We start from the raw sequence: 27,223 nt of genomic DNA, 5'->3' as shown, positions 1-27,223 counted from the left end.
ATTCTGACTTTTTCTCGCAATTACGACTTCGTATCTCGCAATTCAGATTTTTTTCTCAGAACTGTGAGATATAAATGCAAAATTGTGAGTTTTAAAGTCTGAATTGCTAGATATAAAGTCAGAATTGCAAGGTACTGTATAAACTCAAAATCCTGACTTTTTTTTCTCACAATTGCATCTTTGTATCTCGCAATTCTGACTTTTTCTCACAATTACGACTTTGTATCTCGCAATTCCGACTTTTTCTCACAATTACGACTTTGTATCTCGCAATTCTGACTTTTTTTTTAGAACTGGGATATAAACGCAAAATTGCGAGTTATAAAGTCTGAATTGCTAGATATAAAGTCAGAATTGCAAGGTATAAACTCGAAATTCTTTTTTTCTCGCAATTGTTACTTTGTATCTTGCAATTCTGACTTTTTCTCGCAATTACGACTTCGTATCTCGCAATTCAGATTTTTTTCTCAGAACTGTGAGATATAAATGCAAAATTGTGAGTTTTAAAGTCTGAATTGCTAGATATAAAGTGAGAATTGCAAGGTATAAACTCAAAATCCTGACTTTTTTCGCAATTACAACTTTGTATCTTGCAATTCTGACTTTTTCTCGCAATTACGACTTCGTATCTCGCAATTCTGATTTTTTTTCTTAGAACTGTGAGATATAAACGCAAAATTTTGAGTTATAAAGTCAGAATTACTAGATAAAAAGTCAGAATTGCAAGGTATAAGCTCAAAATTCTGACTTTTTTTTTTCTCACAATTGTTACTTTGTATCTCGCAATTCTGACTTTTTTTTTAGAACTGGAATATAAACGCAAAATTGCGAGTTATAAAGTCAGAATTGCAAGGTATAAACTCGAAATTCTTTTTTTCTCACAATTGTTACTTTGTATCTTGTAATTCTGACTTTTTCTCGCAATTACGACTTCGTATCTCGCAATTCAGATTTTTTTTCTTAGAACTGTTATTATAATATTATTATAATATTATTAATATTATTATAATATAATATTATTATAATCATCAATATTGAAAACAGTTAATTCATTTTTCTCAGGATTCTGAAATAAATAGAAATTAATACTTTCATTTAGCATGGATGCTTTAAATTGATCAAAAGTGATTATAAAGACATTTATAATGTAACAAAAGATTTCTAATTCAGATAAATGCTGTTCTTCTGAACTTTCTATTCATCAAAAAAAAAAAAAAAAAACAGAAGCTTCTACTCAGCTGTTTTCAAATTAATAATAATACATGTTTTTGAGCAGCAAATCAGAATATTAGAATGATTTCTGAAGGATCATGTGACTGGAGTAATGATGCTAAAAATTCTGCTTTGAAACCACAGGAAAAAAATACATTTTAAAATATATTCAAATAGAAACGAGTAAATTTAAAGAAATTCAAAGTTTTGCTGTACTTTGAATCAAATAAATGTATGTTTTTTGAGCAGAAGAGACTTCTTTAAAAATCATTAAAAAATCGGTAACACTTTACAATAAGGTTCATTAGTTAACATTAGTTAACCACATTAGTTAACATGAACTAATAATGAACTGCACTTATACAGCATTTATTAATCTTTGTTAATGTTAATTTCAACATTTACTAATACATTATTAAAATTTTGTTAACATTAGTTAATGCAGTGTGAACTAACATGAACAAACAATGAACAACTGTATTTCCGTTAACTAATGTTAACAAAGATTAGTAAATACAGTAACAAATGTATTGCTCATGGTTAGTTCATGTTAGTTAATACATTATCTAATGTTTAACTAATGAACCTTATTGTAAAGTGTTACCAAAAAATCTTACTGATCAACAACTTTTGACTGGTAGTTTAAAAAAAAAAACCATTATAAACCTCTTTACTGTCACTTTTGATTGATTTATTCCTTGATGGGTATTAATTTCTTTAAAAAAAAATACTGACCCCACACTTTTCACTTTATTTAATTTATATTTTTTTCCAAAACTTAAGCTGTCAGCACAATGAAAAAGTATTTTCCAGATTTAAAAAAAATGTGACAGCTTATGAATATAAATTTACATTTTATATCAATTTATGTCAATATATATTTATAAAAACAATTCTCAGGTGTCTACTTATACAGGAAAAGCATTAACTTATTAAGTATACAGCATATTAAAGACATTTTTATTCATTAAATGATTATCTCTTGTCAATACTTTAAAATGATCTGGAAAATACTTTTATTCTAACAATCTACTTTAATAAAAACAATACAAAAGGCAGTTATTTAATTTTGGAAACTTTTTATGGAGCTTTTTTTTTTTGTAAACATGAACATTTCTAGAAGAGGATCCCAAGGGGATCCAAATAGTTGGGGGTCATCAAAACTTTTGAAAACCCCCTTGTCTTGTTAATAGTAACATCATTCTTGTGTAAACCACATTATCCAGGTGCACATGTAATGTTTAATCTCACCACCACAATGATTGAACAAGCATTGAACGTGACCTTTCACCTATTAAGAGAAGTCCAACCACAAGAAGAATGTCTTCACCCTTCACGGTTATCTCCATGAAGCAACATGTTTTTGACATTATCTGAGTATGCTACTGAGCATCATCGAGCTGCATGTTTCTGCTTATTTCCTTCGTGTTCAGATGAAAGCCCAAGTGTTCTCCTGGGAGGAGCTGCCTGTAAGATGACAGTCAGCGGATGACGAGTCCCCAAGTGTAGGTCGTATGAAAGGCCAGCCTTATCTCTTCAGATGACAGCATCTCTGTGACAGCTTACCCAAAGCAACAATGCCCTACCCGTCACTCTACTTTTAATTGAGTTTTCCGGGCCTGTGCAGTTTATCTAAGTGGTGCCTAGAAAACACAGAAGGGAATGATTTTTTGGCCTGTAAATGTTTTACAGTGACAACATAGGGATTTTTAAGGCACTGCAGAAGTAAAATGTTAAGAAACGTGTTACATAGGTTCACGAATAACTAAATTCATAGAACTACACAAGTCAGTCAGGCAAAGGAGATCTTCAAGAGATAGTTCACCCAAAAATGAAAATGCTGTCTTGCTGTTGTTGGATCTCTTAGGTATGTAAATTTAAGAATCCATTTACTAAATGTGACCCTGGACCACAAAACCAATCTTAAGTAGCACGCGATATTTGTAGCAATAGCCAAAAACACATTGTATGGGTCAAAATGATCGATTTTTCCTTCATGCCAAAAATCATTAGGAAATGAAGTAAAGATCATGTTCCATTAAGATTTTTTTAGATGTTTTCCCTCCAATTAAATGACGTCAGTGTAATTTCCTTTTTCCAACTTTCATTTAAAAGGCCAGTAGTCGTATATAACAGGGTGGACAATATTTTGAGAGAACAATCTAAAAATCTTTCTTTTTTTCAAAAATGAATAAATGTAATACTTGAAAAATATGTATACATTAGGGAAAACTATTACTGATATACCAAACAACAAAAAATCTGAACAAATCACTAATATTAAGTGTTGTATTCATCATCAGAATAGCAGGCACAAGCCTGGGGACAAAGGAGAAATTGTGATATTTAATGGTGTAAAATGTTTATAATTATTTAAAAAACAAACTTAAATATATACAACTTTAAAATTGTTGTTGTTGAAAATTGTAAGGCAATAATATCAGGATCTCTGCTGTGGACACAAAAGGCACCAAATCCCAGGAATGACCCATACTCATGAATGCGCATCAAAGACTGACACTGAAGAGAACCAAATTGTTGAATCAACCATGTCCGTACTACCTTTCTGGGCCATAAAACATTTTACATATGTTGCTGTCTATGCAGGGTCAGAAAGCTCTTGGGTTTCATGAAAAATATCTTAATTTGAGTTCTGAAAATACTTATTTGTTTGGGACACCATGATGACAGGATAAGTAAATAACCTTTTCCTCTCCAAACACAGAATTTTCCAGTTTTCACATTTTCAGGGGTTTTTCTGCGTCCAGGGGCCTCATTTATAAAACTTTCTTACGCACTGATTTGTTCTTAGAGTGTTCGTACGATCAAATCCACGTCAAAGTACAGATTTATAAAAACCGTCTTTGACGTGGAAAAGTACTTATCTCCACGTCAGATTCCAGCTTGGCGTACGACCGTTTCCTTGTGGTAATGCCTGGTATTGCAGATAGTTCAGCCTCACTATAATTTGATTTCTTGCGCTCCTTTTTACTTGCCATTGTCACAGAGTTTTTGCTTTAGGAATGAGCTCATTTTATATGTTAATTAATTAAGCAGGGGCGTTTCGACGGCGGAACATTCAGCTGCACACAATTCCACGATCATTTGTGATTTATAACCGAATGACTGGCGTACGCATGGATTTCGTGGTACGTTCGTTTTCTCTGAATCGCTCTTACGATCAAATCAGAAAAGTTCTTAGATAAAATCAAGGATGGTTTCTACGCAAGTCTTTATAAATGAGGCCCCAGCATCTCCCAAACAAAAACAGAGGCGAGGATAACGCAGAAAAGAACGATCTCATGTAAACAAATGCATAAGAAAAATAATGTGATCATCAATAAACAGCATATAAATGAAAATTCTGTCTTCATTATACAGTGTAGATAGCTTCACTGATTATAACAGGAGTGTTTTATAAAGTGATGATGTTCTTTGATAATGTAAATGTTCCTTGCTCCTTTCCTGTAGCTTCTTTTTGAATAACTAAGGAAATACAAGCATTATAATTTGTAACTTACAATGTTTCTATTAAATTGTTGTAAAGTTAAATACATTTTCAATCATATTAAAAACATTAGGCTGCTTTTTAGCCCTATGCTGGAGATGGTTCACTTTTTGGTAATGAAACTAAGTTAATATTTCAATAAACTGGCGCGATAATATTGTGTATCAGCGATCTCACAGTCTGACGATAGGATATGACAATTGAGCATATCTCCCAACACTACTTGTCACTCGTTGATTTATTGCATGTTCAGATATTCATAAAACAAAATATACTGAGGGCCATGAAATATTAGTGAAAGTGATTAAAAATGCTGGCTGTGGCTGGCAACTTTTTTTCAAAAACACTTGGGGGAGGAAAGAGTTAATGACACAATTTTAATTTCTGGGTGAACTATCACTTTAAGGTTTTTGTCCATATGCTCCTTTTCCAGCTTGGTTTATACGGTGTATAATTGGCTTCAGAAAATTCCAGCACAGTTGAAAGAGAGGTCGCAGCCAGAAAGCTTACGATCAGCATTAAAACACAACTCACAGAACAAAGGCTTATTTTGTCTTTATTTATACAACTTTTTGTCAGGTTTTTCACTTTTTTATAATAACATGCAAAAAAATTGTTAAAAGTGAAGTAAAAATAATATTGTGCTATAAAATACATATTAGAGTCCAGCTTTTCACGAAAGCACCATTTTTTTTCCCTCGGAAATATTGCAGCTCAAGTTTCTCGATAATCTCTTTCCAATGATATAAACTAGGGACAGGACCGTTATTGCAGAACTGATATATGGCATTAAACCAATGGCAGTCATAAAGCATTTCCAAAACTTTCTGGGAAAGGCAGCTGTTCTCCTCTCACTTGCCCGAATCCAGAAATAGGAGAATTCAAGGAATGCTGAAAAAGACAGACCTCCAAACTGTTATAGAGGTAAACCCTGTCAATCATTGACGCAATAGCTCTTCTCATATTGACAAGAACAATGTTCGCTTTGCTACACAGTACACTTTTTGGTTCAAGTTATGAAAGATACATGCTACATTTATCTTGAAACCCTCATGTACGCTCTTGTTTGGTAACACACATGTGCTTGTTCTTTGCTCTCCAGAACATGTGTTCTGTAACAGGTCTTATCACGCACAGGCTGGGTTCTGTGAAACTATTGAGGACACATTCGGAGAACTTAACAAGTCAATATTAGAGGTTAGTATTCCCTGCAGAAAACCTGATGGAATTTAAGACGGGGAATTGCTCTGCCATTTGCGTTTCTTAGTAGGATCCCCTGAGGTGCGTGCATGTGTTCCAAAGCACACAGAACACATTTTACTGCTGTCTCCTGATGGCACATATGGAGTACGGCCGAGGCTGAAGGGTCATGCCTAATTTCGGAGAGAGACTTGGAATTAAGCCTTCGGGGAACTGGAGATGGAACCTCTGGAGCATTGTGGTGAAGAACAAGAACATCTCCAGCCTGGCCAACTGCTCTCCAAGACAGTGCCGCTTACCTAAAGGCAAACACACATAGGAATCAGATTCATCAGAACAATGAAAAGCTTTCAGATTTACTGTTTTCCCAAATATTTGCTGTTTACCTATTGAGAAAGGAAGAAACGCTTCATGACGAACGAACTTGCCATTACAGTCAAGGAACCGCTCTGGGCAGAAGATGGATGGGTCACTCCAGTACTTCTCATCAAAATGCACAGAGTACAAGTTAGTGATGACCATGGTGCCCCTGGGGATAGTGTAGCCACGCACCACCGCGTCTTGAGACGTAGCACGAAAGATGCCCAGTGGGACGACATTGCAAAGACGCAGGACTTCATGCAGCACTGCCTCCACATACGGCATCCTCTGCTTGTCTTCAAGAGCGGGCGGTCTGCCATTCAGGACGCAATCGATCTCCATTTGGACCTTTTCTGCACAGAAAAAAACATAACGTGATTAGTGCAACGACATTAAAGAAAAAATAAAACCAGTGCTCTGTGGGCACCAACCTTGTATCCTGGGATACAGAGCCATGTAGAGCATAGCCCAGCGTAGACAGTTTGTAGTAGTCTCTGTGCCCGCGATGATGAGTTCTCCAACAGAGAAAATGAGATTATCTTGAGAGAAAGATGTAGCTTTATCAGTGGCGCTCTGCTCCATTTCGTCCAAGTAGGCATCGATGTAATGTTGAGGCGACTGGGGCACTCTATCCCGCGAGAAGCGTTTGATGATTTGCAAAAGGAAGTCGTACACCTCGTTGGCATTGCGAAAGAGCTTTTGGTGCTTCCCAAAAGGCACGTACTCCATCCAGGGGAAGGCGTTGTACAGGAAAGCCCAGCCGCTGGCTGCCAGCTCCACATTCTCACTGAAGATCTCAATCATGTGCTGGAAATCGCTGTCATCGTAGGTAAACCGCTGCCCGAAGATAATGAGGTTGGTGATGTTGGAGACAGCATTGGTCACAAGATGTTTAGGGTTAAAGGGCCTCCCCTGATGCTGGTCAATGGCGTCGAGAAAAAACAGGCACTCTTCGGAAATCCTCTCAAACATCCGCTGACCGCTGCCAAAGTAGCGGAAGCAGTTCACAGCCAATTTGTGGTGTTCCATCCAGCCTCGGCCGTATTTGCAGTTCAGAAGGCCTAGACAGAGAATAAACAATGCTGATCTAATTATGTTTAACCAGAGATTATTAGTCAAACAGTACTAGTCTCATGGGTTAAACAGAGATTACAAGAATTGCGATACTGGTAATGCGATAACCTCATGTGTGACTGGCCTCTCTTCTCTAGTTATTGCCCCAACTCTGTCATGCATTACCGTGCCAGACCCTTTTCTCTGAATCACCCATATAGATAAAGGAATAGTTCACAAAAAATGTAAAATAATTTCATTTAGTTTCCCTCATTTAGTTGTTCTAATCCTACATTAAACTAAAGGAGATCTTTTTCCCAGACAACATTTCATAGTAGCCATGACTGTTAAACTCCAAAAAAAAAAAAAAAAAAACTTTTTTTCTTTGGAATTTTTTTTGGTGTGTTACATGGAAACAATAACTACATACAGGTTTAGAAGGTCACGAGGGGGAAATGAATCAGAACTTTCATTTTTAGGTGAACTATTCCTTTAATCAGGACCAGTGTGCAGTGATCTATTCTGGGAAATCATTCTAAAATAAACTAAGTCTATAAGGAACCACTTACCTCCCATTTTTGTCATCTTCTGAAATAAAGGGAGGGATGGACGGTCTGCAAAAACCTCACTTTGGTGATATAGGCACTCTTTAATGGCATCATAACCATTTAGAATAACAGTCGAGATTCCTCCGAGGTCTAGACTGAAAATCTGGATAATAAAATGGCAATATTCATTAATCCACTCTCCTGCCAAACATATTTCTACTAATGAAGCAGTATAATTAGAAGACTACATTCACCCTCATGGATACAGTGAGGAAATGAATTAGGCATGCTGACTCAGCGTGTCTTGGCCATTCTGCTAAACTGAGTGCTGCAGCGCTCTGCCAAAAATGCCCGTTGCAAATGCAATACTCTTTTGTTCTTTTCAAACACCCCAGCGACGCGACGCGTCGCGTCAAGAACAGAACGCTACCACGGACCAATCAGCTGTGAGCTCGATGAGCGACCTCAGCAGTAAAACTTTAGTTTTAATGGACTTCCACTTAATAATAATATTAATATTTTTCTTTATATTAGTGTCTTTAACGTATGTACTAACATTTAAATTATCATTTAATACAATGATTTTACGTTAAAAATACGAGAACACAATAGGTACATTATTATTCACTGCTTATATTGATACAACTACATATGAAACAAAATATTATATCGGTAAAAAAGGTATCATCTGATAGCACATATGAAGTAATTTAAGCAACTTTGCAGCGCCTCAGAAATAAAAACTCCACTAAAGGCGCAACAAGGGGTGATTCCATTGTGGACAACTTCATTCATTACAAGACAGTGTAAAATGCAAACCGCTATTATACATAATTATCATGTGGTGGCATAAAATCGCTTTTTAAACAGTAAAGCCAAACAAGTGACAACAAAATATATCAGCAGATAAGTCTACTGTGTATTATATGATTATGTGCATGTAAGTAAGAGAAAGTAAGGACTGAGCGTGAAGTGTCATCCGTACCTGTCCGTGGATATCACTCTGCCTTTTCATGTAGACGTGAGGCTCTGTGGCTAGGGACAGAATATTCCCTATCATGGGTAAAGGTGTCGGTCCAGGGGGAAACCCTCGGGGTCTCCGCTGCTTTACGAGCTGGCGAATCACCAGCAAAATGAAGAGTGTAATGAACAAACTGCCCAAACATATGATAGTTTGCTCCCAAGACAGAGAGAACAGACATGTCAAGCGTTTAATCGATACCATCTTGGATGCAGACACTTTGGGATAATCTGTGCTTTCTGAAAAGTTTCTAGCGCTCTGTTCTCTGTCAGTCAGTGTATAGGGAGATCATCTTGCACATGTTGCTCTATATCCCCCGCCTCTTAAAGGCTAAGATTGGCTGGCGGAAAGAGCGCTTTGGATTAACTTGCATTGTGTTTGATTAAACGGTGGTCAGAACTATTGATCGCGAGAATTCAGACCGATTTCTTTTCATTAGGGCAGGCGGTCACTCAGCTACGTTTCCAAGCGCGTTCTTCTTTGTAACTTGCAACATATAAGTAGCCACGCCTACCCATACAAACCAAAAAAGGACTTTGCAGTGGAAACCTTTACTTTGAACTAATGGTTGATTGATCAAATCTTTTGATTTTTTTCTTTCACAAAAGTGACTTCACTGATTCATTCAGTGCCTGCCGCGGTTACATTGTTGCTCCACCAGGTGGGGACAAGCGAGAATGTATGTAATGACTGAATCATTTTATGAACCGATTCATAAAAAACACTCCACATAGACTGAAGTCTTATCTGTAATAAACGTGGCTGCATATCTACTTTAAAACTCCAGAAAAAGCATCTTAAGCTGTTTTAATTTAAGTAAATATGCATATACAATAAACAATATTTGCAAATTAAAAAGTTACAAAAAGTATGTAATTTTTTACACTTTTATAATTCCACAGAAACTTTTTTTTTTTTTTTTTTTTTTGCCAAACTGAACAAACCACATGCAGATCTTGGTTCACCAAGTTTAGTTCTGAGTCTTGTCCAAGACTTTAAAGGGTATTATGACATGTTTGGCTTAATATACTGTAAATTATGTCTCTAACTGAAATTGTAGTAGAAAACCCACGAAAGATTTACGTTATTTAAAAAATCCACGTCGTTTTATACATATTTTGGACTATGGGGGGCCATTATTTCGATTACGTAGAAAGGTTGCATTGGGGGAGCTACTGGCACTATCTGTTGCTATTTTTACCACAACAAAACTCAGAATACACAACTTGTAAAATAAAATACAGATACGATGCCACATTGTGTGCTGTTTGGTTGACATTAGAGAATCAATGTAAGGCTTTCCTAGCGATTAGAAGAGGAGAAAAGAATGGAAAGATGCCTGTGGATGAATAAAACTTCCTAAAGACCCACGTCTGTGTTCTCTCCACTTTAGCTCTGATGCCTTTGAGGCTTTTAGTAGACCACAGCTACTGAAAGAGCTTACAAACAGCAGAGACAAATGCTAGACGCCATCCTGAAAGGATGTAAACATACCGACTCTGGTCATGACGCTGCAGCCACTGAAGGAGTTTCTCAGCGCAGATTTCACTTGATATCCAGGTGCGTTTAGATTCTTTGTGGGGAAAATCAATGGTACGGCATTTGGTTTGAGCCTACACTTATATCCATCGCCACCTGTAAGCTCTTTCAGGAGCTGTGGTCATCGTATCAGTATTTTATATTCCGAGTTGTGTTGTGGTAAAAATAGTGTAGCTCAGTGCCAGTAGCTCACTGAGTGCAACCTTCCTACATAATCAAAATAATGGTGTCCCCCATAGTACAAAATAAGTATAGAACAATGTGGATTTTTTTAAATTACGTAAATCTTTCATGGGTTTTCCACTACAAATTTCAGTTAGAGACAAAATGTAAGCTATGCAATTCTTAATACCCGGAGTTCTCTTTAAGATCGACTAGTTCATCAAAAGGGGCGTATCCATTCAGTAGTTTTAACCAATGAGATACTCCTTCACAGTCTGTACTAAAATGCTATTGGCTCGTGCTACAGTCAGTCCCTAATTGCTAATACTTTGAGTCAACTGTATAAGAAAAGTACTGTAAGACATGAAATCCGTCACGTGATTCAAAAGCAGAGATTTGACGCATACGAAAAACGGGAGCCAGGGAAGCGAATGTGAATAATTTATTTAAAAACGCATTCGTTTACAAAGGAAATATCACTATTTTAAATTGAGTCACTTACCACACATAATGTGAGTTTGGCTAAAATTCTGAAGAATTCGATATTTTACAGAGAGATAAGATTTACGATAATGTTATTTTCAATAAATTTTAAAGAGGACCTGGGCTAGAACATTTCTTTTGTCAATAGTCCAGGCAGTTGCCTTTCATGGCAAGTGAGAGAAAGCGACAGTGTGTTTTGCAAACTAAGTAAAACCAGTTTTGGGGTCAGACACGTTTGCACTAAGATTTGTGTGACAAACTTTGACCTTAAGGCTTGAAACTCCCCTCCGGTCATGTCAGCATTTTTTCTGCTATTTTAACCAAGCAGTGACCTGCAAGTTCTCAGCACATTTATCAAGTCATCACAGGCATCTAAAATAGCACCCAGTTCAATTTATAAGCACATGTTATACACGTTTTATTATCTGTACGGTGATGTGGATGTATTGAATTATTTAAACAAAAGCATTATGCTTCTGCAGCATGTATAATGCATGTGAGCATTTATAAACATCTAACAGGTTTGATGATATTGTCAAGTGCTAGGCACTGCAGAATCATTCATATTTAAAACTCATGCATTACTCGTATTTAATTAGGAAATTGTTTTTATATTAATCCAACAAACAATTCAAAACCAACAGTTGAATTCAAAACACCACAAAGCATTTGCACTTCCACGGCGTACAAATAAAAGAAAGAAAAAAAACCTCAACAATATATGAATAAATAAATAGTCTTATGTATGTTATCAATGAACAGCACCTCAGAAAAAAGTAAATAGTGCCTTCAGAGTGGCGTAAACCTTTTATCTCAATTGCAACCTATAAAAATTGCATGAGCTGTTATTTATAAACTGTGTACTGTGGGAAATGCTGTCTTGAGAACATAATAGATTTGAAAAGGAAAAACAAAGCAAATGTCTTTGCATAACAGAAACCAAACCAACTTCTTCATACTTTTAAAGGATTAGTTCACATCCAGAACAGAAAATGTACAGATAATTGACACCCCCTTGTCATTCATATCTTTCTTTCTTTCTTTAGTCATAAGGAAATTATATTTTTTTCAGAAATTTTTTTTACATATAGTGGACTTCTATGGTGCCCATGAGTTTGAATTTCCAAAATGCAGTTTAAATGCAGCTTCAAAGGGCTCTAAATGATCCCAGCCTAGGAAGAAGGGTCTTATTTAGCAAAACAATTGGTAATTTTCTAAAAAATGTATACTCTTTTTAACCAGAAATGCTCATCTTGTCTAGCTGTGTGCTCTGTGCACTCCGGTTCAAGACAGTTGAACAATGATGATAACTATAAATACAACAATAACTATTTTTGTGTCCACACCAGTGAATGATAACTGTATGTTTTATGTTACTCTGTTTGCTATGCAATGTCTGTTTGCTTCTCTACAATGTTGCCTGCTATTTCAAATTTGAATAAAGTCTGATAAGCTGTCAGTGTTATATCGTTCATCAGCTGTAAAAAAACTTTCTGAAAATGATCCCGATATCGTTCCCCTGTATCGTTATCGTAATAGTCCTGGTGTGAATTTGGCTATTCTCTCGAATTTGAAATGACTTTTTAAAAACATTTTCTTTATAGTTATAGTTATCGTTCTTGGTGTGAACGGACCTTTAGGTTATGTCGAAAAACTCCCATCTCATTTTCTCCTCCCACTTCAAAATCATCCTACATCGCTGTTTTACCATTTTTTGTAAAGGTGTTTGACCATCTTTGCACTTCACTTTGTAAACACTGGCTTGGTACTTCTGCAGCGATGTTGGGCGATTTTGAAGTTGGAGGAAAAAAAATTGTTTTAATTAGAGTTTTTCGACATACCCTAAAGCTTGTGTATTAAATATTGAGTGCATGCGCATTGCAGAGAAAGACAAGATGAGCATTTAAGGTTAAAAAGTGTATAAATGGTCATTTTTTAAACAAAATAACCTATCGTTTCACTAGATAAGACACTTCTTCCTCAGCTGGGATTATTTAGAGCCCTTTGAAGCTGCATTTAAACTGCATTTTGGAAGTTCAAACTCGTGGCCACCATAGAAGTCCACTATATGGACAAAATTCCTAAAATGTTTTCCTAAAAAAAATAATTTCTTTATGACTAAAGAAAGAAATACATGAAGATCTTGGATGTGTGAATGAAGAATCAGAGTGTTAACTATAGTAATCACATATTATTTGGTCATAAATCATCCTGTTTTTTTTTTCCAGCAGAAATGTGATTTTCCACATTGATGATGCTCCATTCCGTGGTGTCTTGGGTCTTATTATCTATGATGTTTTCTACTGAGCCATTCCATCAGTATAGATAGATAAATCCAGCAAGTCTCAGAGGGATCTGTTCAAGGACTGCAGTGTTTGTGATATATAATGAGGACATCTAGAAGATTCAATATTTCCTCCCATAAGAAACACAGATTTGCTATAGCAGAGGGAAAAGTCAGTCAACATAGATTAATCAATAAAGAAAAGTGAGACCTCAGAGGAGCAATGGCACATTATGAAAAGAAACCCTTTGCTGTGATTTCAGCAAAAGAAAACGTAATTAGTAATGGAGGACGCCGGGATTCAGAAATAGCTTTCTCCTGCATAGTGCATTTTGCACATGCGGTAAGCAGTTTTGAATGGGTCCCATCAGAGGTGTCTCAGTCATTCTTTTTGTTAGTCCTTGGTGACTTGGTGGCGTGCCAGTCCCAGTCAGATGATGCCATTGGTTGTTAATGTAGTCTAAATAAAAGGATTGTGTGTGATCAGTAAAGCACACAGACGAGATTATGATGAACTCTAACTCACTAAAGAGGGTTGATTGATGAGCAACACTCCGTGATTAAATCTCATTTCCTTAATGTCTAAGGATGAACTGTGCTGGCTCCTCGCTGACCATTTAGTGCTACTCTTTGTCTCAGAGAGGGTTATGGATTGTGTTTAGTTTTCCTCTCAGAGTCTTAACAAATCACACTTAATCCCTGTTTCGCAGGTGTTTAAACACTCATGCTGTTCAAAAAAGCTTTGTCCTGCACCATGATAACAGCTGCTGTTAGCAATGCCGTTCCTCAAATGAACTCACAAAGTGAGTGTCATAGGCGAATGAACAAACGCAATCCAAAAGGACATCATCTGCCTTGAAACGAAATGATTATCTGTCTTCTGAAATAACTCACACAAGGCCGGGTGGAGTGAGTGATGTTAAAGCATGACCAAATTTGAAAGGTTACAGTATCGACTCCAAAGTTTCACGAGGGAACGGAAAACTTGCCAGTTTACTCTGTTTGCTTACTCACTGATCTATGGACGTGGTAAGTCTCTGCAAAGTGTTCTCCACAGCGGAAATGACCCTTCATTAGGCAGGAGGAGTTCATCATGCGTGCAAGTGTAGTTTGCGTCCGTAGCGGGGGTCCCTGGTCCTGTCACGTCGCCCAGATTTACTGATTCCGTCATTGGCGAGGCTTTGGGTTCGATAACACTAAAAGGCTCATCCAGACTAATGGGGTTCCTATGTGACGCAAACACTGTCTCTTAGTGGAAATGGTTTATTAGGCCTTAGCCAATAAAGTAGTGGAGTGAGATGATGCCTCAAGACAAAGAGTTCTGTAATTGGGACTCAGATAGAAGGCTTGTTATGGTCGTAACCTCTTTGATTCTGACAAAGGGTCACATCATCACGGAAACCCAAATAAGGGCAAGAGCAATGTTGCAATTGATCACACACATTATTACAGGATACACAGTGAAAGGGTATTTGAGTTTGTTTTCCACCATCAGCATTTGTCTTGCACGTCATTTGAAATGGATTTACGGAAATGTCAAACATAAGACTTGTGCCATTTTCTCTCTGTTTGTTAAGTATGTAGCCACAACAGTTGTGTGTATGTGCTTAACTCAATTGTAAAAATTCCAATTAAAGCACTAAGCTAAGCAGTGTAACAGAGCTATATCGCATACAGTATGCATAGATAGATAGATAGACCACAACTAATAGTTTTGTATCCGGTTGGCACTTATCATCACAACGGAAAAACACATCATAGACTTCCTTTAAACAGTTTACCTACAGTTTTTTTTTTTCTTCAAGCGATATTGAATTTTGCTGATCACTGGTGAATTTTTGTGAATGGAGCAGTTTGTGATTGAAGAATGACGTCATTGGTGTGACACACTCTTTATCATTTTCCAGAAGCCCGAGGATAATCTGATTGGTTGGATGAGAGAGCAGTGCGCTCTGGTTGGCTGTCGGAGAATCATTAAACACCCACACTGTCAATAGTGAGACCCACATGGTGGGTATATAGGCAGGTGTATTGTAGCTTAATGCAACAGACTCAAAATTTCATCAAGTTGAAATATCCCCTCTATTTTGGGACGACTCTTTTCTATATCTATTGCACGAAGCCGAACATCTCAAGGTAAGTGATAACTATTTATGGCTTGACACATACTAGATGTGCCATGCTTTTTATCATTCTCAATATGCTGTACTTATAGACGTGTGTAAATAAACTAAATAAAATGTTAGGGAGCACTTAATGGTATATACATTACTCTTTGGCTCTGTAGTTGCACAGGCATGCTCGATGGATTTTTTTCAAGGAGAATTGGACGGCTTCTTAGACCTGGCTGTGGGTGCAGAGACAGCAGCTCATTACACTAATGCACAGGGTTCTGCTGGAAGGGAAATCACGAGACTAATATCTTTAATGCTGCAGTTATAGCGTAGCGCCTGACAGTAGGAGACGTCTGCACCAACCACAAAAGCTGTGGCTCTTTTGCAGCAAACAGGAGAAGACTTTCCAAATCTGATTTTAGTTTTTAAGCTTGACACTGGAAAACAGGAGAAGTTTGAGGGGAATAAAAACCGATAGATTAATAATAACTTTTTCACCTGTAATGGCTTGACCTAATTTGATTATTTTTCCGGTCTGTTCTTAAACTATCTAATGATGAAATGTTTCACCACAGGGGACCATGGTTATGTTGAAGATCTCCGCTTTCCTCGTTGCCTACGCTCTGATTATTTGCCAGATGTACAGCTCTAACGCAGCTCCTGCCAGGTGAGCTTTTATAGGAATCATACTGTCATGCTGAAAGTGCATTCCTGTGATAATTCCTTAAACTAGCTACAAATATTTGTAAGTGAAATTGGTGCTTTGGTAAAGTCGTTTAGACGGCGGCAAGAAAGCATATGTTTTCATTAGAGGTTGCGGCATCATGGACTATCAGTCTTCTGATTACATCAGATGAATCCCAGCCAAACCCACTCTGCTTACGACAGTATTGATCGGGTGATAAATCTTAACTTGGCAACTGGACAGATTTTAAGTGCCATACTCTTAGCAGATTATTTTGATTATGTTTAGGATTTGATGTAGTAAGCAAAAAGTGCTTTTATCATGCAACAAAAAGAATACCTCCGAGAAACCGTTTGCATAGACATGATAATCACAAAGACGTTCCTTTGCAGGCCCGCACTGGAATCATCACCAGATCGAACTACGCTTACGGACTACGAAGCGAGAAGATTGCTGCACGCAATCGTCAAAGAATTCATGCAGATGACTGCAGAGGACATGGAGCAACAGGCAGCTGAGGAAAACAGGTACGAATATTATCATATCTACTTCTTGAATCACAATCTGTTGAATAATTTAGCACTGTGTGCGCACTGATTTGTTTCTCTCGCATTTAAGAAAGTAAGGCTGAAATTCCTTCAACATGAGAGCAAAGCCTCCTTAATGTCAGGTGTACTTGTACTTGTTATATATGACAGGTATGTGATAAATTTCTGCACAGATATGGGGATTCATTTTTCTATTAAAGCTGCAGAGTCCTCTGCCGGTTTATTCTCTGCATGAAACTTTATTTACTCATCAGATTTATAAAAGACTGAGCGTTTGCCTGTTTGCTCTTAATGCATGAAAAAGAGTATATCAAACGGCATGGATGGAAGCATGATCTGAAAACATGTGAGGAAATGCCTGCATGATATGCTCAAGTAAAGACATGAGAAGTGCAGCAGAAATAAATTATGAAAGCATGATTTGTTTTATGAGACCAGCCGTGCATTGAAGCATGTCATCATGTCTATCCTGTATGTGAACAGAAGGAATGCTCTTGCATGTCTAAGTGTCTATGAGTTTCTCTGCATGTTTCCTCACAGCCTGGGTAGACCCGTGTCCAAGCGCTGCTCCAGCCTCAGCACTTGCGTGCTGGGGAAACTGTCCCAGGAGCTGCACAAGCTGCAGACGTATCCACGCACCAATGTGGGAGCGGGTACACCGGGCAAGAAGCGGAGCCTGGAAGAGAGTGATGTGTTGGCTGGATACGGAGAGGCGCTCAATCGTGTCTAATCGGCAGCGGCTGTAAACCCCGTGCTTGGCCCTGATATGCGAGTGCATGTGGAAGTTTGCTTGCCTGATTGACTTGAAAGAACATTTTTTCTACTTTCTTTGGCAGAGTAGCAAATCTCAGACCGACTCTGTTCCACTAATTTCATATAGTCACCGGATCTATTTGGGTTATATAACTGATTCACCAAATCGGGGAGCTCTCATTGGTAGATAGGGCGTAACAATGAGCTTTTTTTTAACCCACAGCTAAATTCCTGTCTTGTGTGATTTGACTTTTGTTCTTGATCTAATAAAGATATTTTTAGAAGGAGATCTTGCTTGTTGTTTGTTTAAAGCTCAGAACTATTTTCAATTTGATAAATTACGTATAATCAGGCTTAAGTACTCATTTTAGGTAAGATACATTACTGCTGCCATCCTTTTTCTGTTTAACATATTTAATACATATTTTGTACATTTCAAATTCTTATTTTTAATGTTCATTCATTTCTTTTGAATTAATATTTAAATTCATTTAATTTTCCCCCTTCCAGTGTTACAACACAGAAGAGAGCTTGTAACACGGCCACATGTGTGACCCATCGCCTGGCAGACTTTCTGAGCCGCTCGGGGGGAATTGGAAGCAGCAAATTTGTCCCCACTAATGTGGGCTCCCAGGCGTTCGGCAGACGAAGGAGGCTCAGTCAGGAGTAATCAATGGGATGGGTGAAATGGTATGTGAATAGTGTGCTGAAGACTCTCATGTCGTTTTAACTATCAGAGTCATCTCATTAATTTTATGCGAACCGCAATCAAGATAATTCCGCCATGACAGTTGCATGGAATTACTGTGTTTTATGTTCGAATGATATGAATATATTTATGCTCACGTGACAAAATTATATGATTAGGTGATAATTATACTGAGGCAGCAGCACTGAAAATAGATACAGTGAGATGTGCTGTCCACACTGAAAATCCGGAGGAAAAATAAATAAATAAATGGAGATTTAAAAAGTTTTAAACTATTTATGATGTATTACTAAATATTAAAAAAAAAAAAAAAATACTTTTTTAAAACTATTTTAAATAGTTAAAATAAAATATATAAAAAAAGATTTCCTTTAAATTTTTTTTGTTAAACTCTGCCATATTATTATGTTGATATTATTACATATTATAGTAAAAATGGACTCCTCTTTATATGTAAAATTAATAAGCAATAAGAAATTAATTAAAAAGAAATATTCATGATTTTGCACCTTGTCTATTTAAAATGAATATATCCCCATTTTTACTTCAACTTTTCTCATATTAATATCCTAAAATTATAGTTACAGTATGAATTTAGGAAAATGGCACATTTATTGTTTTTCTATTTAAGATCTAAACATTTTTCACTTCAACGTCTCTCATATTATGCTAAAGCATTTTCATAACTGGACTTTTGATATGTTGCTAATGTCATATACAATGACAATAACATCCCAAATAACATCTTTCGACAGGTCACCAGTCTACACGTCCACAGTTCTTCTTTGATTGCTGTCAATAAAAGAGAAACCATCATGTCCACATTATGACCCCTGGGAATGGAAACTCCTCACTTTCATCTGAATGGACTCCAGTTGATAGCACTGATCGTTTCCATCCAGCCAGACATTATAACTGCTCATTTTTTTTGGCTCTTCCATGAAGCAACATAAGTAAAAAAAAAAAATAAAAAAAAAGAAACAGAAAAAGAAAAGAGAAAGCGGTGATCAGTAACCATCATTTTTCTACTCATTTGGATCCGAGGAAGAGCATTGCTTCATTCTTTCCTCTCAGCAGAGAGCACATTCAGTATGTACAGTCTGGTTTGGCCCATGTTCCTTTAATGTGTCTCAGCACATTACGGTATTTTGGGGATCATATTAAAGCAGTGCCTCATAAAAAGGCTTCCCTGAATATGGATGTGTCTTGTGCCTTGATGTAACACACTTTACATGCCGCTGTTGTACAGTATGTTTGAATTAAAGGAGGGAGGTACTACCACTGAATTACAAATTGTAACAATTGTGAATTTGAGCAAGATTAAAATGTATTTTAGATACATAAGGTTTTGGGTACTTGATTTATTGACTGACTGGTTGTTTTAGCAATTGATCTGCATAGTCATACACATGCCCCCTCATGTTTTGCATTTCTGATGCATAATCAGAATTAAATGATGACCCACAAGTTTCAACGTTATTCTACAGGTGTGATTGTCCAGTTCTGAATGCCCACTTAGGAGGTCCTAATGTAGAGCACTGAAATAGTTCATATTGGAAACCAATGCATAATATCTGACTGAAACAAAACTTTATTAATAAATATTACATTTATAGTCATAGTGCTGCCTGTTCTAGAAAAAACTGAGTCTTCGCATCATTGCACTGTGTTTTTGTAGCTGCAAAGACACGCTTTATTTGTTCTTATTGGGTCCTCTGTGCATATTACAGTGACAGCAGTCATTCTGCAAAAACCCTACTGGGAGCTGTTTGTCATAATTGTGTTTTTCAGTGGCTAATTGTCATGCTGGTCTCACAACAGTGGCCACCCATGGGAACTTGTTTACAGTCAAATCAATTTCCCAAAATACAAGTGAAATCATTTTAGTGTCATTAAAAGGCAACACAGAGACAAGTTATGCCTTATTAAAGTGAATGGATTCTCATGTTCACAGACGCCATGGAGGTCTTACGAAATCTTTCTGATCCTGTAAGCAAGAGTGACGTTTAAATGACGCACACCATACAGCGTCTCTTCCTGCAGCTATCTGAGCGAATGAAACCTCTAAAATACTTCATCATTTAACCAATAAGATTTAATACGTTTCTAAATGAGAATAAAAGACCACAATGTGAAAGATTCATTTTCATTCATATAATCTCATAAATGCGGCTCGTTCTAATCACTAAAACCACTCATCCAAGTTTCCCATCACAACCTTCTCGACAGTTCTGACGGCAAGTGCTTTCTTGTGTCCTCACACAGTTCAAATGGATCCCATCCAGTTAGATGCTTTGTTAATTAACCTTGATGCCCCCATAGTAGTAGTGAGTCATTTCATATTGCAGTGGCTCTGCCGCCCGGCCCATTCCTCTCTGCTAATAAGGAGAGATTTTAAGTTCTCGTGCCTCTGAGAGGCAGGGTCTTTTTGAGAGCCAGCCAGTCAATTAATCTTTATCTGCAAACTTTTACATTACATTACTCTAAATTTTCTTGTAATTACTTAGGGCATATTTCACAAAGCAAACGAAGAAGGAAATGCAACAATTGCATAATAAGAATTGCTAACTAAACACTCATTCATTTTATTGCTTTAATTAAGTAGCAGTCTTTTATCAGCAATGAAAACAGATGGAGAGTTATTTTTGGAACGCTTAAAAACACAACAATGCAGGTATTTGCTAATTGAGCTGCATAATTGAGTACGGAAGTGCGATGATTTCGCCACAATAAGATGTCATTAAGTAAATGGATTACAAGCCTCCGGTGCTGTACATCCAGCTTAAAAGAAATGGATGGATCTAAATGAAATACATCAACACATGGAGCTAAATAAAGCAGCTAGTGCTTTAGCGTCTGGATTAGTGACTGCATGGCAGTCAGCCAGTCACTTCACCTATGACAAATACTGTTTAAACATGCCGGCGAAAATGCTAAGCAGTCTGAAAATTGACGGACTACATTTCTAGAAAGAAGCAAGAAAGTATCCTACAACATTAACTAGTCAGTTAATTAAGGTTTGATCGTATCCTCCTTATCTTAAAGGGATAAACAATGTTCAGTCAGAAATTCCTACAATTACATAAAAACGTCAAGTGACTTGAAGTATAGTATTTTCTTGTCAAATGTACTCCAGTAATCTTGGAAAAAAGTCTTTGCTTGATAACATGATGCTTATATCTTTTCATTATTATTAAGGATTTTTTTAATTAGGATTTGCATTAATTGATTTTTTTCTCTGCATATGGGATCTCAGTTGAATAATTTTCATTATGTGGAGCTGTACGGGGCGGTTCTGTGTGTTGTCACTACTGGATGCGCTTTACTGTAAAAAGCAATTGCTTTGATTGAAGGCAAAGTGACGCACATCCGCTAATGAGATCAATGGCAGAATATAAAAACATGATATTTACCAAGCCTCTCACCCTGAGTGGAACACGAAAAAGCCTAAAGAAAAAAAAAAAATCAATTCTTTCCACATCACTCTCCTGTGGACTGTTTATGGAAGATGAAATGGCCATTTTGGCCCCAAACCAGGTAAAAGATGGTTGTCTGCATTCTCAGAGGAGATCTTATTCTACCTTGACGGAACCATTCAAATTAATAGCCTGCTTAAAAATGAATAACTTGTTTGTTTAACTTGTTTGTTTAACTGTTGCATGCTATAAAAGAAAATCAACTGTAAGCTACTTAAAATTAGTTTTCTTTTCTCTATCATAAGTAAATAAATAAAATACATTTTGATGAAGAAGATGATGATGAGTATAGTACAGGTAATGAAAAAAGCTTCTTCTTTAACACAGAAGTAAGCCAATGGTGAGACTTTCAGATCATTAGCTGATTATCGGGAAATAATAACAACGTGCAGTAAATGGTAAAACAGTTTGCATTACAAACCAGTGTGCTCATAATTACTATAATACATCAATATAATATGGTAAGATACACCAATTTGTAATTTCAAGCAGCAAAAAGATCTGTTTTGTACAGCTAAAAATAGCTGGATGCAGATGAGACCAGAAGCCAGACCCATAAAATTTACAAATGGCCCTGTCCACTCTTACAGGAAAATGATGGATAGATAGATTTACCATAACATCATTTTACATAATTCCTCTACTTCCATTAATGTTAGATCATCATTTTAACTCTTTCCCGCCAAACACAGGATTTTCCATGTTTTCACTGTTATACACTCGCTTACGTATCTCCTGAATGAGTCCAGACTGAAAGCACAGGTGAGAAAGACACAGAAATGATCAATCTCAGATGTGACCCCAGAAGACAAAACCAGAAACTGAGATTTATACATCATCTGAAAGCTGAATAAGTAAGCTTTCCATTGTTGTTTGTTAGCATAGGACAATATTTCGCCGAGATAAAACTATTTGAAAATCTGGAATTTGAGGGTGCAAAAAAATCTAAATTTTGAGAAAATCGTCTTTAAAATTGTCTAAATAAAGTTCTTAGCTAAGCACATTACTAATCTAAAACTAAGTTTTGATAGGAAATTTACAAAAACTTCATGGAACACGATCTTTACTTAATATTCTAAAGATTTTTGGCGTAAAAGAAAAATCAATATTTGTGACCAGTGTAATGCAATGCAATGTATTTTAGGCTAAAACAGAATGCTTGAAGCAAAAATAAAACCTTGTTAAACGTGGGGAACAGAAATAAGAGCGAGAAGGTTTTACACAGATGATCACAAACGGAAGGCAGCTGAATTTATTAATAAGACATAAAAATCTTTGGTTACATGAGCCAATCTGCACATTGTTTCATTGCAAGTTATGCGTGGTCGAAATTTTGAGCCATGAAATCGGTGAACTGATGCCTGCTTTATTCCTTGTCGAAAACAGTTTGCATTCAATTATCAATAATCCGTGAAATTGATGTTACATTGAGAAGAATGAACAAAGCGTAAGCCGTGATCATAATTTGCTTGTAGGGGAGGGAAGCGTCTAATCAAAACCTTAATCTCTCATCAAAATTCCAATATTAATGATCCGTTCTTGCTGTAAAACTACTCAGGCTGGAGAGATAAATCCTCACCTAGAAAAACGGTGATAATTTTCAAAGACATCAGCTGGAACTGTTTAACCTTTGTGTCTGTAAAACATTTCTAAATCATAATGTTTAGAATGATGGACACTTTTTTACTTATTAAAAATTCATAGTACTAGATGAAAAAAATCTTGGATTTTAACTAAAAGACATTTATTTGGCTCAACAAACCAACTCTTGTAATTGCAAAAAGAGGAATCACAAGAAATTTTGTACCATTCTTTAAGAAAAATGTAGTTGCAACTTCTGTTGAGTATTAATGGGCTCCAATTTAATTTCATCCACAGAACATTTGCCAATTATGTTCTGGAACATTCAGGTGCACTTTTACAAAGTTAAAATGTGCAGAAATTGGTTTTATGCAAGTTAACAAGATGTTGTTGAGTGTTTTTATGGTGGAGGGGAGCTCTGACCAACCCCTTCAATCTAGTCTCATTGATTGGCCTCCAGGTTAGACGACTCCTTAGTCAATAAGCTAGGGATTCACACACTTTTTCCACCCAGCACTGAATGTTTACATGGTGTGTCCAATACAGACATGAAAATGTTTTATTGATTAACATTGATTGCCATTTGTGCATCATTTAAGCACACTCTGTTTGCTGCTTGTTAACTTGGTTGAAGAACTGAAATTGTACAACCAAGTTGTGCAGGTAAATCCAAAGATCTCTCATACTTTTCTCAACAGCGACAAAAAGGGGACAAATCCATAGTGCAGTAAAAAAACTGCAGTCACTCTGTGGACAACAGTGCACTTTATCTGATATAAGCCTGAAGTCTCACAAGCCATTAGCCCAGTGTTTCCACTATATATTTGATAAGCGTCTTCCCGGGTCGTCATTTACGCCATACATCCATCCCAAAATCAATAGTGTGCACTTGCATTAGAGATACATGTAGGACCAAGTGGACTGACCATATGGAAGCAGGCATAAAGAGCAGCCCGCATTGTCAGATCAATAATGAATATCTTTTAAAGCATTATGCTTCTCTGAGCATGATTCACACTGCATTTAAGAGGAGAGCTAATGTCCATGACTTTCAAAAGTTTCCAAAAAAAAAAAAAAAAAAAGGTACAATTTGACCCAATAAATGACAGATGGTTTTGTATCCATCTCTTCCTGAATATAAGCACTGTTCCGTCTGGTTGTCATGGTAGGGTACATCGAATAAAAAAACAAAGAAAAAAAAAACATCACAACTGGTTGGTTAGGTTGATAAAGCAGGGAGACATTAATGAATTGTGTATGGTAGGGAATGCATATTTTAAGTGTACCCACAGTAACTGATCAAACTGATCAAATTACAAGATTCAATTTTGAATGTGCTTGTATTGAGATTGTATCTCCAACCTTCAACATTGACATTGTTCTAAACTAATGCCAGTCCCTGTAAAACGTGAAATATTATGAAATGCCTATTGTAATTAAATAAACGCAACAAATGCTAAACCATTTACTGAAAAATGTAACATAAATGTTCCTTAAAAATTTGTTTGAAATGTTAAAAGTCTGCACATGGTGATTATTTTTACTCATTTCAAATATCTTCTATAGTGCCAAGAAAACTCACTAAACAAAACAACTTAACTCACACTTATAAAATCTGAAAGAAAATCAATAGACAGATAGCACACTTAATGTTGATTTAATTTTGTTTCCTTTTTTAACTGGCCATTTATTGCAGTCTGATACAACACAACTCAACTGATAATTAGAAAAAGTTTTGTACACCATAATAATTATGTCCCGAACACTAATGAAACGATTTCTGTTTTGACATTTTTTTGAAAGAGCAGGACGAAAACCGTAAAAATGATTGTTCAAGACAACCTATTCTGCAGAGATTTAATTTCCCTGTTTCCACGTCATTTATTTTTGTGCAACAACGCCATCTTGCGGTTGAATCAGGATCTAACGATAATTGTTTAATTACAGTTGAGGGCGCACCGACAAATAATTAAAAGACATCAGCATACTGCAAACCATCATCGCAGCATCAGTACTGGAACAGTAGCATTTATTTATTAGAAAGGAAATAGTTTCTACTCCAAGGATATAGGCCTATTCTTGTTCAAAGAGAGGGAGGAATCTTTGAGGAAATCAGTTTATTAGCCTATAACCATTGAATGAACAAATGAACAATTACCCAATCGAAAGGGATTTCATTTTAGGTCATAGAAAGTTTCCTCAGATGTTTCATATGTTGCCATTTTGTTTGTTTTAAAATTGACTAAAACCATTATTTAGGTTTTGGTTTTATTGAATTTTGTCTAAAGAATGCTTTTGTCCTCTTAACTAAAAATATAAATATATAATGTTGATTTAATTTATATTTTTCTCTGATTATGTTTGTACGTATGTGAAACAGGAACAACACCAACAGTTGTTCAGACCTAATATCTACCATCCGACCAGTGATGCAAAATATTTCCTCTAGATGGTAGTAAAGATCCATTTTTATGCTAGAAAATGTGTCTCTTAGCAATATTGCATTTGTTCTCTACTCTCAAATAAAAAAGCTACAAAAGCTACATTTTTTAATATATATACTTCATGTTTTCTTCTTGTTTTTTATATCATTCCACATTACAGTTACTGAAAATAGGAATAAAGAATTATTTACAATCGCAGGTAATTATGAAAAACAATGACAGACGAGTCTGCTCTGCTTTGCCACTAAGCAGAACAGTTTGGTCATTTTATAAAAGATATATATATATATATATATATATATATATATATATATATATATATATATATTATTTGATTCAAAACAGCAAAAATAGTAAATTAGTACTAAAAGTAGTACTAAGTAACATTAATTAACTATAAGTACTTAACTTGGTTAGGGTTTGTCTTACAGTTACTCACATGTAATTATGCATAATTAATTATTATTATAACAGTAAGTACATGTAACATGTATAACCTTAAAATAAAGTGTGACTGTATTTTTTCCTTTTATATATTTTAATGGTGATTCAGGGCTCAACTTTATCAAGAAAAAACAACACTGTATTAACACAGTAATCATTCCCTATGAAAAGATATATATATATATATATATATATATATATATATATATATATATATATATAAGATAAAAGATATTGTAAAAGTATTCCAACATTTTACTATTTTTGCTGTGTTTTGGATCAATATATATATATATTTGTATCCAAAACACAGCAAAAATAGTAAAATGTTGGAATACTTTTACAATTTAAAATACTGTTTTTTATTTGAATATACTTTAAAATGTACTTTATTCCTGTGATCAAAGCTAAATTTTCAGCATCATTGCTCCAGTCTTCAGTGTTACATGATCCATTAGAAATCATTCTAATATGCTGATTTGCTGTTTAAGAAACATTTATTATTATTATTATTATTATTATTGAGTAAATTTTTTCAGGATTCTTTGATGAATAGAAAGATCCAAAGATCAGCATTTATCTGAAATAAAAAGCTTTTGTAACAAACTATACCATTCAAAAGCTTTGAGTCAGTATTATTTTTAATTATTTATTTATTTTTTGGGAAAGAAATTATAGAAATTAATACTTTTATTAAAAAATGATCAAAAGTGACGATAAATACATTATAATGTTACAAAAGATTTATATTTCAGATATATGCTGTTCTTCTGAACTTTCTATTAATCAAAGAAACATGACTTTTTTTGACTCAGCTGTTTTTAACTAAATATAGAAAACTGTTATTTTAAATAGTACAAATATTTCTATATGTTACGGTTTTTGTGTACTTTGGATCAAATAAATGCAGGCTTGGTGAGAGAAGAGACTACTTAAAAAATCATTAAAAATCTTATTGTTCAAAAACTTTTGACTGGTAGTGTGACTAAATGTTTTATTTTAAGGTGTCCTTGCTACAGTGTAATTATACATTTAAGTACTGAGTAACATTATTAACTATAAGTACTTGGTTAGGGTTTGTCTTAGAGTTACATGTAAT

The 27,223-nt window shown here is 35.7% G+C and overlaps 2 protein-coding genes across 3 annotated transcripts; one reads left to right on the top strand and one right to left on the bottom strand.

The window, feature by feature from the left end:
- Positions 1-5,269: 5,269 nt before the first annotated feature.
- LOC141298023 (vitamin D 25-hydroxylase-like) lies at positions 5,270-9,241 on the bottom strand. The gene is made up of 5 exons (XM_073828526.1): positions 8,867-9,241; positions 7,903-8,044; positions 6,712-7,341; positions 6,307-6,633; positions 5,270-6,219 (listed from the first exon to the last, which is right to left on the bottom strand). Exons 1-5 carry the CDS (start codon positions 9,104-9,106, stop codon positions 6,038-6,040), a joined length of 1,521 nt encoding a protein of 506 aa, XP_073684627.1. The 5' UTR covers positions 9,107-9,241; the 3' UTR covers positions 5,270-6,037.
- Positions 9,242-15,396: 6,155 nt separating this feature from the next.
- Positions 15,397-19,488, top strand: LOC141298034 (calcitonin gene-related peptide 1-like). 2 transcript variants are annotated; one of them, XM_073828539.1, is made up of 5 exons: positions 15,397-15,506; positions 16,060-16,151; positions 16,562-16,696; positions 17,981-18,160; positions 18,935-19,488. In XM_073828539.1, exons 2-4 carry the CDS (start codon positions 16,066-16,068, stop codon positions 18,138-18,140), a joined length of 381 nt encoding a protein of 126 aa, XP_073684640.1. In that variant the 5' UTR covers positions 15,397-15,506; positions 16,060-16,065; the 3' UTR covers positions 18,141-18,160; positions 18,935-19,488. The 2 variants fall into 2 exon arrangements, with proteins under 2 accessions (XP_073684640.1, XP_073684639.1); XM_073828538.1 differs by lacking the exons at positions 17,981-18,160; positions 18,935-19,488 and adding an exon at positions 17,258-17,757.
- The last annotated feature ends 7,735 nt before the right edge of the window (positions 19,489-27,223 follow it).

Source organism: Garra rufa, chromosome 22, assembly GCF_049309525.1.
Source record: "Garra rufa chromosome 22, GarRuf1.0, whole genome shotgun sequence".
Taxonomy (NCBI): Eukaryota; Metazoa; Chordata; class Actinopteri; order Cypriniformes; family Cyprinidae; genus Garra; species Garra rufa.
This window is presented reverse-complemented; position numbering and strand designations above follow the sequence as displayed.